This window comes from Bos taurus, chromosome 18, assembly GCF_002263795.3.
Source record: "Bos taurus isolate L1 Dominette 01449 registration number 42190680 breed Hereford chromosome 18, ARS-UCD2.0, whole genome shotgun sequence".
Lineage (NCBI taxonomy): Eukaryota > Metazoa > Chordata > Mammalia > Artiodactyla > Bovidae > Bos > Bos taurus.
The window spans coordinates 26,254,542-26,266,777 of NC_037345.1; the positions used below are offsets into that span (position 1 = coordinate 26,254,542).

A 12,236-nucleotide genomic window follows, 5' to 3' on the forward strand; every position below is an offset into this window, starting at 1 on the left:
TCCTAAACATTGGAGAGTGGGTTAACTCAAGATCATAGTAGCTTCCTCGGAAGGCTGGAGTTGAGGGAAAGCTAGGACTACAAACTAGTCCAGATAAAGATCCAGTGAAGGGGGAGAGACCTTGAAGAATCCCATTGACCTCTCAGCCTGAAACATCCCAGACTGCCCAGATGACCTGGTCCCACACAGTCACTGTGCCCCAGAAAGGCTGGAATCAGGAGGGGCAGAGCCCTGCCCAAAGTCAGTGGCAGAACCCGGGTAGAACCCTGGTCTCCAGGAGCCCTCCACTTGAACTGCCTCCCCCAAGTAAATTTTCTCAGGTCATCCCACTCCCTTTCTCCCTACAGTAGGACTCCATCCGGGGACGCTGGCGCTCCCTCTCTTGGGGTAACAGGTGAGAGCAAGGTCCCTGGGCCTGACCAGAGGGAGCGTGAGGACCAAAGGGGTCCCCAGGTTCCTACTGGCTCAGATGATGGAGGGTGAATGGCGGAGAGTAGGGACTTGGACACATTCTGTTAGGGGGGTGGGGAGGAAGCTCTGGGGGTAGGGAGGGGGAACCTGAGGGCCCCAAACACCTGTGCCTGGAGTTACTCCTGCATGAGTTTCCCCAAGGAAACCCTCAGGCTCTGCAAACAGGCGCCGACGACCCAAAGCCCCGCTGAGCACCTGGCTCTTCCAGACACCCCAGGACTGTCCCCCGGCGGTTCCCAGCCAGCGACGGGGCGGGGGAGCGGGGTGCTGTCTCCTCCGGCTCCCGGGGAATCTAAACAAAGACTGGGGCAGAGACCGCTCCCTCCCTCGGGAGCTCGACGCGGCGCGGCGACCAGGGGACGGGCGGGGCGGGCGGGGCCTCCCACCGCGCCCGGCGCACTCGGAGCAGCGGGGACCCTTCCTCCGGGCGCCTGCAGGAGGTGAGGAACAGGCCGATCAAGCCGGGCTCTGCGCTGGGTTCGGGTGTCCCGGCGTCTAGCTCGCCGCGGGAGGCGGAAGCCACGCGCCCAGGAACCGCCTCCCGGGTCCAGCCCCCAGGCCCGGCGCAGCACCGGGACAAGCGCCCACCCTCCCCGCGCCCTCGTGGGCACGCCCCCCGCGGCGCACCGCCCCCGGCCCGGCCCCCGCCCCCAGCAGCGGTGGCTCTGCGGAGGGGCCCCGGGTTGCCCGCACCTGCACCCGCGCGTTGGCGGCGGCGGCGAGGAGGCCTGGCTCCCCGCCTGCGCGTCTGTCTTGCTCGCGTCTCTCTAGGTGAGTCGGCAGAGCCCCTAGGCCCATCTCCCGCCACCCCCCGGCCACTGCAGCCGCGGCTGGCCCCCCTGCCTCGGTGCAGCCCCCGCGCGCGACCCCGACCCGCGAGCCGGCCGCCTTGTCGCCGGGCCACACTTCGCCTAGGAGGGCGGCATCTCCTCCCCACCCCACTCCACCCCGCCAGGGCTCTTCCTCTTCGCCTTTCCGGCCCGACACGGGGACCACCCCCGTCTCCGCCAAGGCCAGGGCCCCGCCGCACCGCGCCCCCCCGCGCCTCCCCGATCGCAACATCGGGGGCGGCAGGGCCTTTTTGTAAGCGCGGCGGGCAGAGGGGCCCCCTCCCGCCGCCTCGCGGAGTGTCACCCGCGCCCACCCCGCGCTCTCTCTCCGCCTCCCGGAGTTCACCCGGACCAGGTGGCGGCGGGCGCCTTTTAGGGGTGCGCGGTCGTGCAATTGGTGGATTTTTTTAAACCTATTTGGAGGGGGGGAGCGCGGCATAGGGGGCGGCGAGAGCGCTCCCGGCTCCCGGCGGCTCCTCCTGCTCCGCTCCTCGCTCTCCTGCCGCTTCCCTCCTCGCCTCCCGCGCTCCTGTCCCTGGCTCCGCCGAGCGTACTCCCCCGACGCCGCAGCCGCGAGCCGGGCAGCGCCGGACGCCGAGATGAAGGTGCTGGGACACAAGATCGAGCTGCTGACAGGTACCGCCGGCCCTTCCCGGCCGCCGCCCCTCGGCGCGGCCTCGCCGCCCGCTACTTTCCGAGTTGGAGCAGGAGCCCGGCGCGGTGGCGGCGGCCAGGGCTTTGGGGTGTCTCGGGTTGGCGCAGGAGGAGAGGGTGCGGACACCAGCTAATTCCTACCTTGTGCGCTGCGGGTTCCTGTGCGGAGCCGGGCCCCGGGAGAGGACTTGGGGCGGTGCCCTGCCCGGCTTTGCTCTCTGAGTCTCCGCGGCCCGGCGTCGGGGTGGGTAGAGCGCTTGCTGCCGGGATGTGGTCGGGGGAGCGACCCGCTGGAGTCAAGCTCTAGTCAGGTCTTCAGAAGAAGAAAGGGAGCTTGGAGCCCCTGCCCTTCTATCAGTGTCGCTCCGTTCCCCCCAAGAAAGGAGCTCCCTGGGCTCCAATAGACTTGGGGGCTGGCGAGGGAGGGGGCTCGGATTTCCGGCTCCTTGTGACAATCTGAGCAGCCCTCCCTGCGAGAAGTTACTCGCTGGGAGTAGAGGCCAGTGATCAGGAGAGTGGGGAGCCAGATTGGACCCTGATGACCAGGAAACTTCAGCCTTGGGCCCCTCTGAAGAAGTGCCAGCCACTCTGCTGGAAACCACATCCCGGGTACAGTGGCTGGAATCAAAAGAGGACACTGGGTCTGCTCTGGAGAGGAGGAAGGGGACGGGGCAAGGGGTCTGAAGGGTGCAGACAGTCTCCCAGACAGGAAGGGCTAACCCTACTGGTGGCTCCTGTTGTCTCCCCAGGGGAGAGGTGCAGAGACCTAGACAGGAGGATGGGGGCTGGGAACAGCAGGGAGGTACAGATGCCCCCAAGTGCCCGGCTCTGGGGTGCTCAGTCAGTGTGTGTTGCAAAGACACATGGGTTCCAGAAAATATCCTCTGGTACCTGGGAGGTTCAGTCCCTCGCCTGGAGGACCTTGCCACCGGGTGCATGGGAACAGAGCGCAGAACAGAGGACAGGACAGGGAAGGGGGTTTGGTGTGGGGACACACTCAGGAAGCAGGTTGGAGCCTGAGGTGGGAGATGAGGGGAGAGGAGAGATTTGAGCATGTGGCAGCATTTGAACTGCACCCTAAAAGACAGATTTTCTATTAATGGAGAAGGAGGTAGTGCTACAGGCTGAAGAATGGAGGGACCAGCACATGCAGAGGGCTTGGGATATGAGAGACGCTTGAACCAAGCAGAGGCTGGAGGGCTGGAGTGTGTGGGATGGAGTGCGGGGGAGGGGATAGGTAAAGTTTGGTGTTGTAGGTATGGGTTCAAGTAACAGTGAGTCCTCCTTGGCTCAGGCCAGGCTCGTAGAGAAGAGGAGATGGGCGCTGTTCCTGGAGCATTGGGAACACTAACCAAGCGCTCAGAAGAGCAAGCTCTGAGCCCAGTTAGCCAACGGCTCCCCCCGGCCAGTTCCCTGCCAATTTTCTTTGTAGAACTCACCTGAGGCAGGCCAGTCCTCCTGACTTCAAAGGGAAGCACAGGTGGCTGGACTTGTTAATCCCCTGGAGGGAAAGTTTTCACCACCCCGTGGGTGGGTTTTTAGAGCTCCCCACGCAGGACAGAACTCCTGGATCCTTCTCCTTTAGCCCCAGAAGGGCCTGGAGGAGGAATATTGGTGGGAGACATGTGTGGGGGCTCTGGCGGGGCTCCAGGCTTTGGGGTCCCAATACAGTGTACCCTCATCCTCTGGCTATATGGGTCAGGGCCCCTCCTCCCTCATTAGACAGACTTGCCCAGTTCTCACAGACTCTGTGCCCCTGGCCAGGCTGGAACAGGGCTCCCTTGGTCAGTCTTCAGTCCTGGGTCCCACTGCCATTTTCTCTCACCAGGCCCTGGGAGACAGGGCATGCCCCAGCTCCAGTGGTTTTTCCAGCTTTCCCTCTTTCTCCAACTCCCTCCCATCCTCTTCCTGGTCCCACCAATCTGGGTTCATATCCCAGCCCCTCTGCAGGCCAGCTGCATGACCTCAGACAGGTGGCTTAACCTCTCTGACTCCAGTTTTCTCATCTTAGAGGTGAAACTGTTGACCCCTGCCTCTATAAGCTGGGGTGAAGCTTGCTGAAATGGCACAGGAGACACTCCTGGCTGGGGCCTGGCCCCTGGTGGGCACCTCGTGGGCTTCATCTCTCCTCGGGTTCCTTGGTCTTAGCTGTCCCTGTGATGGAGAATCCACCTGCCCTGGCTGATTGGCCACTAGAAAGTCTGGATCTGCTTTCACCCACTTTATCCCTGTTCCATGCATCTGTGAAAATTTGACCTATCTGCTCCATTGGCCGATGAGCAGGTCACAGGTTGTGGCTGGTTTCTCGTAGTGGCATACAGCAAGCGCTCAATAATTGTTGACTGAGCCAGGCTCAGCAGCATCTCCAGGATAATTTCATAGAGGTCTCCAACTCCCTGCCCGCACATCAGCATTAGGAAATTATTTCACTGAACCTCTGTTCAACTCATGTTTATTGAGCTGTTTATAGTTTTCACATTCTCCCATTTTATTATTGTGATCATTTTACCAGTGAGGCCAGTCTCTGCCTCACATCATACGGCTGAGAAGAGGTGGTGCTTTGTTTCAAACCTGAGTCCTGAGCCCTGAGCCATCCTATGCGTTTCTAACTGCCTAGCTCATCCGGGCCAGTCTCACAGCTGCTCTACCCTTCACTTTCCTCATCTGTGAAATGGGCTCGTCGTGGCACCGCCCACACAGTGGTGAGACTGTGTGTAAAACGTCAAGAGCAGCATCTGGCAGGTGGGCAGCGAGTGGGAGAGGTGGGGCTGTTGTCCCTAAGCTGTGTCCTGAGGTCTCCTCCCCTTCCCTCTGTGCTCCAGTCACCGGCTCCCTTCTTCAGGGAATTTCCAGCTCCTTTCTTCCTCTGGGCTCTCCACACAATCCAGGCCTCCTGAGATGTGCATCTGGGGGACTCTGCTTCAGCCTTAGGTTCTCCGTCACTTGGGAAGGGGAGACATGATTTTCTAGGGTTGGGTCCTGCTGGTCTGACGTCCACAGCTCTGACACAAGGTAGGGAAAGCTAGTCCCCCTTACTTATGGGGCTGGAAGGATGCCCATGAATTGTTATGGGCAGCCTGAGCCTGTCTTTTTGTTTCAGCAAGAAGAGGAGGTGGTTCTTCACCCACGAACAATGCTTAGGCGGCCAGCACCTAGTTTCCAGACGCCCTTCCAGGGTGCTCCCGCACAGGGAGAGCAGGGATTCAAGAATCAGAGGGTGTGAATTTCAGAGTCTCCTCTCTGCTCTCAGCTCCTGAGCATATTCTTAATTTCTCCAAGCCTCCGTCTCTTTATCAATAAAATGGGAACAAAGGCCCTCCCTTGTTAGCATGGTAAGAAGGACCCAGGACTCTGTCCTGCCCACGCACAAGCTCTCTGCGGCTTCAGAGGACAGACTCTTGGTGCCTTTTTTTATTCTTTAGTGAGATGGGAAAAGTGGGACATTTGTCTGTTTGCTAGCAGGAAGGTGATGGTTTTTGTGCATTTGTTCTCCAGCAGTCTGTCTCTAGGAGGGTTCGGAGTCAGAGCTCTAAAATGGCAGATTTAAGGCTCTGAAAAATGGTCCCTTGGGAGCGTCAGTATTAGACGCTGGAAACTTTCAAAATATGCTTGATGTGTGATTAGAAAGCCAAACTTTGGCCAGTTCAGTCTGGAATTTTGGTATCATTTTAACGCGTGGAATGTGTATTTAAATAGTGTTAGATTGTGGGTAGCTATAACTCTGACCCATATATTTATATGTGGGGGAAACTGAGGCATAGATTTACCACCCCCCCAAGACCCTGAATCCTCATTGCTAGCCCATCCATTTTAGTAAACTTCACTGCTTCACTCAGGTGCTGGAGTCAGGTGTGAAGGGACACGTGGGTTGCTGGACCAGCGGGGAGGGGAGCAGGTCCTTACACGGGGTGTGGGGAGATGGGCAAGCTGTTCCACTGGTGCAGCTTTATGAAGGGCAAGATGGCAGTGATGTATCAAAAGCTCAAAAATATGTATGGTCTGTGACTCAGCAGTTGAATTTTTAGGAACAAATAAAGATGTGTTCAGAGGTGTTTGTTCAAGGATGTTATCCCGTAGTTGCTTATAGAAAGGAAAGAAAAACAACTGGAGACAACCGCCTAACAGTAGGGGAGGCTAAATAAACAGGAGCACACTCACACCAGGCAACCTCAGGCAGCTGCGAATTAGGCTACCGAAAGTCACTTACCCACCTGAACAGATGTCTCCTGATATACATATAATAACGTGATGACAGCTCACACTTCTATGGCATTTGTCGTGTGCCAGGCACAGTCCAAAGCACTTTCTATATGTTAACTCATCATCATAACCACCCTATGAAATATGTGCTGTTATTTCCTCCTTTTAGACAGATGAGGAAACCAAAGCCCAGAGAAGTTAAATAACTTGCTTAAGGTCACACAGATGGCAAGTAACTGGCTGAAATTTCAACCAGGAGATCTGGCTCCAGAGTCCAAAAGATGTTTCAGAACAGTGTTTTTTGTTTTTAAATGTACAGATTAGCACTGGAAGTGAAAAGAGATAAGCAAAAATGTTAACAGTGGTTTCCTCTGGTTACTAGGATCATATGTGATTTTTTCTTTTTGCTCTTCTGACTTTTCTCAGTGAATGTGTATTGCATGACATTCAAGTTCTATTTTAAAAAATGAAAAATTAACAAATGCATAGGGGAACGTGCGAAGCTCTGGGGGTCTGATGAAACCAGAATTCCTGGGGGGATTCTAAAGGCGGTCTGAAGTCTGCTTTTGTGAAGAGGGTATGTTCTTGGAAAACTCTAGGGAGGAAGTGTCATTCACGGTAGGTATTGAACTTGCCTTTCCATAAGTATAGGGAGGAGGAAGTCATTGTAGGCAAAGTGGATAACACACAGCTGGGGTGTGTGTGTGTGTACACACGTGCTAGGCTGAATTTTGGCCCCCAGATATATTATGATCCTAATTCCTACAAGGGCTTTCCTGATGGCTCAGCAGGTTAAGATGTAGGAGACACAGGTTCGATCCCTGGGTCAGGAAGATCCCCCTGGAGGAGGAAATGGCAATCCATTCTGGCATTCTTGCCTGGGAAATCCCATGGACCAAGGAGCCTGGTGGGTTACAGTCCATGGAGTTGAAGAGTCAGACACAACTGAGCGACTGAGCACACGCGCACACAGCTCTTGTTTGCAGTATGTGGGATCTTTACTTCTGGCATGTGAACTCTTAGTTGCAGCATGTGGAACCTAGTTCCCTGACCAGGGATCAAGCCTGGGCCCCCTGCATTGGGAGTGCAGTGCCTTCGCCAGTGGACCACCAGGGAAGTCCCAGTCCTCAGGTGCTTTAAACACCAAACCACACATGTACACTCCAACCAAAATGACCATACGTCTTTAGCCCCACATCCAATACCTTTGAGGACTGAGATGTTTTTTCAGTTCATGTTGGGGCAGGGGTGGGGAAAGCAGCATAGGCCCTGTGTGCCTGGTGATGCTCCAGTCCTGGGCAAGTGAGAATCCTGGCCTGTCCCACCCAAGCGCACACCTGCTCCTCGCCCATCAGGTGACAGCTCCGGGTTCAGACCCCGTCTCTGTGGTGATGGGTCCAGTCCACACCTCTCTCCCGAGGTGCAGACTCTAGAACCCCATTGGCAGCATCCCCTGGCTCGGGTCTAAGCCAACTGCCTGAGCTTTTCCCCCAACCCCACCCTCTTTTCCCCAAGGCCTTCTGGGCCCATAAACAGCAGCTCTTTCCCTCCAGTGGCTCAGGACAAACCCAGATCACCTTGGACTCTTCTCTGTCTCTCATTCCCCATATCTGATCCACCTGCAGCTCCCGCCAGCTCTACCCTCAGAACATACCCAGCCACCACCTCCACCCAGGCCTTCAGCATCTCTTTCCTGGATTACTGCAGCGACTGGTCTCCCTGCTCCCACCCTTATGCCCTAGGTCTGCTCCACACATAGCAGGAGAAGGGAGACTTTAACATGGAAATCCTATCACATCACCCTGCTGCTCAAAACCCTCCAAGGCAGAGACTTCCCTGGTGGTCCAGTGGGTAAGACTCTGCACTCCCAATGCAGGGGGCCTGGGTTCTATCCCTGGTCAGGGAACTAGATCCCATGTGCTGCAACTAAAAGCTCCCACATGCTGCAACTGAAGATTCTGCATGCTGCAACTTAAAAAAAAAAAAAAGATCCCACATACTGCAACAAAGACCCCACTTGCCACAAGTAAGACCCAGTGCAGCCAAATAAATAATTTTTTAAAAACCAAAACCTCTAAGGTACCTCAGGAAAAGCCAGAGTTTTTCTAACAAAACTTCTAGATGAAATGTGATCTGATGCCTCCTCCACTCTTCACTCTTTGTCCTTACCCCTCCCTCCCCGCTCCCCTCGACTCACTCTGCTCCAGCCATGCTGGCTGCCTTCCTCGAATCCACCCGAAGCCACCAGGCAAACACCTGCCTCACGGCCTTAGCACTTGCTTTTCCTCTGCCCTGAGCACTCTCCTAGGCATCCACACAGCCCCCTCCCTCACCTCCTCCACGCCTTTGCTCTCATCACCTCCTCGGGGAGGCCCACTCTTACACTCTGTTTCAGATCACAGCCCCACGCTCCTCCCCCTACTGTGATGTTGCTTCCTGGTGTGCCCGGCATGTCTGGCACACCGGCATGTCTGGCACACCGGGTATTTACTTGGATTTGTTGATTGGAATTCTCCTGAAAGTTCCACAGATGTAGGGCTTCTTGTCTGTAATCATCGGTCTTTTATCTCCGGTGCCTGAAACAGTACCCGGCACATAGTAGGTCAGTATTTGGCGATTGAATGAATGAGTGAATAAATGAAGGATGTAGACCTGAGCCACTCGGCTGCCCTGAGAGTGTGATCATTCTGGTGCCATGCGGGCTGAGAGTGGGGCGGGGTGACATTTCCCCAACCAGGTACTGCTATGAGAAGAAATGGCCTGGGTTGAGCGGCACTGACACGCGGCCCCCTTCTGCAGACATTGTATGTGAGGCGGGGAGACCCTGGGAGCAGCTTGGGGTGGGTGATTTCCTGCCAGGTGTGTGTTGTTCCTCAAAACAGGAATACAAGAGGCAATTCAGAGGGGACGGGGGCTTTCTGGGAGAGAAATACCCAGTCAGAAAGCTGCTCCTTCAGGCTCTCTCTTTCCTGCAGACCACACTGCAGACCTGCGAGCTGGGGGAGACTTGTTGCCTTGTGTTACCCGCTTTGAATCTTGCACAAACATCCAGTATCTTTGTTTCCAGACGTTTGCCAAATTAGGCAAAGATACAGGAGTGAATCGAGGCACCTGTGTTCAAGAAACTTGAGAATTTGCGGCCCCAAGTGCCAGACTGAGAGCGTTTTAACTTTTGAATGTGGGTCATGGTTACCAGTGTTGATGCAGCTTCTGTGAGCCTGTGAGGGGTGGTCTGGAAGGGGCTGGCTTACTCTCTGAAGTGAGAATGCTGCCCGCTGCAAAGAGGGGTCTGCAGAATTTCCCTGTGTCCCCTCAGGCAGGCCCAGCCTGTTCCTTTTCTTTGGGTTCCTTTAGCATGTTAGGCTGGGATTCCAAGAAAAATGTCCCAAGTTTAAATTAGCTTCGGTGGTATGTGACAGAAAGCCAAGGATAATAATAATAGATTAAACAGCAGAACAGAAATACACTCACAGACATAGAAAACAAATTTATGGCTACCAAAGGTGAAAGAGGGAGGAGGGATAAATTAGGAATTTGGGATTAACAGATACACACTACTCTAAAATAGATAAACAAGGACCTACTGTATAGCACAGGGAACCATATTCAATATCTTGTAATAACCTGTAACAGAAAAGAATCTGAAATATATGTGTAATATATAAAATATATATATATAACTGAGTCATTGCTCAATGCCTGAAACTAACACAACATTGTAAATCAAATATACCTCAATTAAAATATGGATAAAAGAAGATAAAGGATATTTCCCTCTTTTATAAGCAGAGTCTAGAGCTAGGCCATCCAGAACCATGGCTTCATGATTCTCAGGAACTTAGACGCTATCTATAGTGGTACTCTACCACCTTTAGTATCCAGCCTCAGGGTCCAAAATGGCTGTTCAAGTTCCCACCATCACATCTGTATTCCAGTCAGCAAAAAGAAGGAAGGGCTGAAGAATGGCATGTCTCCTCCCTTTAAGACCACTATCCCAAAGTCACATGGTTCCACTTACATCTAACTGGCTGATTGTTGTCATAAATAGGCTTTATTCCCTTGTCTACCTACTCATCTAAAATTTGGGGATCTAGTATTAAGAGTATCAAGGGGAGAACAGATACTGGGGGACAATTAACAGTCTCTGTCGCGGTGGACTTTTTCCTGGCTCCATACACAAGCTGCTTACATGGAATATATTATTGGGATTCCCATTCTGTCTGCAGCTTGGTCTGAAGGTTGGAGGTTTGTTTAATGTCTGGAACCGTGTTGTGTACAGAAACAGAGTTCACACATAGGTGCTGTGCCTCAATGGAAGAAAATTTTATAAAAGAGCTATGTTATGGCAACTCTCAGATGCACCTTTTTTTCATAACATCTCTGACATATATCCTCTCTTGGTGAGGTGGGCACCAGGACCACTGTTTTGCCATCATGGTACACCAGAAGGTGTAGTCTGGTGAGAAATCCTGGAGGTGGTAGTGGAGCCCTCTTGGGAAATGCTGTACCAGCGACATTCCTGATATCAGAGGAGCTGGGACTCCATGGAAAAGCATAGCCAGCCACAACCTCAAGACAGAGTGGGACTTCCCTGGTGGTCTAGTGGTTAAGAATCCACTTACCAATGCAGAGGATGCAGGTTCAATCCCTGGTCAGGGAAGATTCCACATGCCGTGGAGCAGCTAAACCCAGCAGAGCTACTGAAGCCAGCAAACTCTAGAGCCTGTGCTCCACAACAAGAGAAGCCGCTGAAATGAGACACCCTCGCACTGCAGCTAGAGACTAGCCCCCTTAGAGAAAGCCCTCTTGCAGCAACAAAGACCCAGGCAGCCAAAAAAAGAGAGAGAGCAATTCAGAAACATTGGATCCTGAATGTGAAGAAGTTTTAGGAAGAACTGATGCAGTTTATTTCACTTCTATTTTGTTTTCACTTCTATTTCTTTTTAAGAATTTACAAGCATTGTACAGCAACTATACTTCAATTTTTTTTATTTTTTTAAAAAATTTGTTTATTTTAATTGAAGGTTCATTACTTTATAATATTGTAGTGGTTTTTGCCATACATTGACATGAATCAGCCATGGTTGTATATGTGTCCCCTATCCTGAATCCCCCTCCGACCTTGCTCCCCATCCCATCCCTCAGGGTCATCCCAGTGCACCAGCTTTGAGTGCCCTGTTTCATGCATCAAACTTGGACTGATGATCTATTTCACATATGGTAATATACATGTTTCAATGCTATTCTCTCAGATCATCCTACCCTCGTCTTCTCCCACGAGTCCAAAAATCTGTTCTTTATATCTATGTCTCTTTTGCAGTCTCACATATAGGGTTATCATTACCATCTTTCTAAATTCCACATATATGTGTTAATATAATGTATTGGTGTTTTCCTTTCTGACTCACTCCGTATAATAGGCTCCAGTTTCGTTCACCTCATTAGCACTGATTCAAATGCATTCTTTTTAATAGCTGAGTAATATTCCATTGTTATACTTCAGTTTTTTTAAAAAAGAACTTATAAGAGTAATAGATGTGGGTCTAAGTCTATAAGAATAAAATATTTAAAAAAATTAATTACCAAAAGTTCTGAATGATAGGAACTCATTATGTTAGTGACAGTTCTGCAGTTACTTTGTGTGTATAGTAGGAATGAGCAAATAAAAATATTGCGGATAATTATAGCCAGGTTTCTCACTGTGGAAGAAAAACAATTACAAATAATGAAAGGAGGGAAGTTAGAATAAACTGGTGTTGAATTGGAATTAGAGATGTCAGTATAAATTCCAGATTTTTAATAGATATACAGATACATACATAGATAGAGAAAAGTGTGTGTGTGAGGCAGAAAAAATAAAAGATGAGTTTGGAGTAAATTAGAAGCTACTAAAAAATAAAAAAGACAGCGAATGGTGAAAGGACCCAAGAGCCAACTTAACTCCCAATGGCCAAATCTGGCGCAATCAGAACAATAAAATAATAATGGAAATGGATTATAACCCATAGAATAAAATAAGTAATTGAATAAATCAGTGAATGGAGAAGAAAAGACAACTCTGTGTCTTCCAGGAGAAATCCG

At 52.1% G+C, this 12,236-nt stretch overlaps 1 protein-coding gene and 1 non-coding gene across 7 annotated transcripts in view; both read left to right on the top strand.

The window, feature by feature from the left end:
- The first annotated feature begins 874 nt into the window (after positions 1–874).
- NDRG4 (NDRG family member 4) overlaps positions 875–12,236 on the top strand; it is a 42,997-nt gene continuing 31,635 nt past the window's right edge. For 3 of the 6 annotated variants that reach the window (XM_005218582.5, XM_005218583.5, XM_010814476.4), the window contains exon 1: positions 1,163–1,937. In XM_005218582.5, the coding sequence (XP_005218639.1) occupies positions 1,901–1,937 (37 nt within the window). In that variant the 5' untranslated portion in view covers positions 1,163–1,900. Of the gene's footprint in view, positions 912–1,162; positions 1,938–12,236 lie in introns of those variants that run through there. The other 3 variants (XM_024978206.2, XM_010814477.4, XM_010814478.4) reach the window with 2 other exon arrangements.
- TRNAG-CCC (transfer RNA glycine (anticodon CCC)) lies at positions 7,989–8,061 on the top strand. Its single transcript has one exon. It is a non-coding gene; the product is annotated as a tRNA-Gly (tRNA).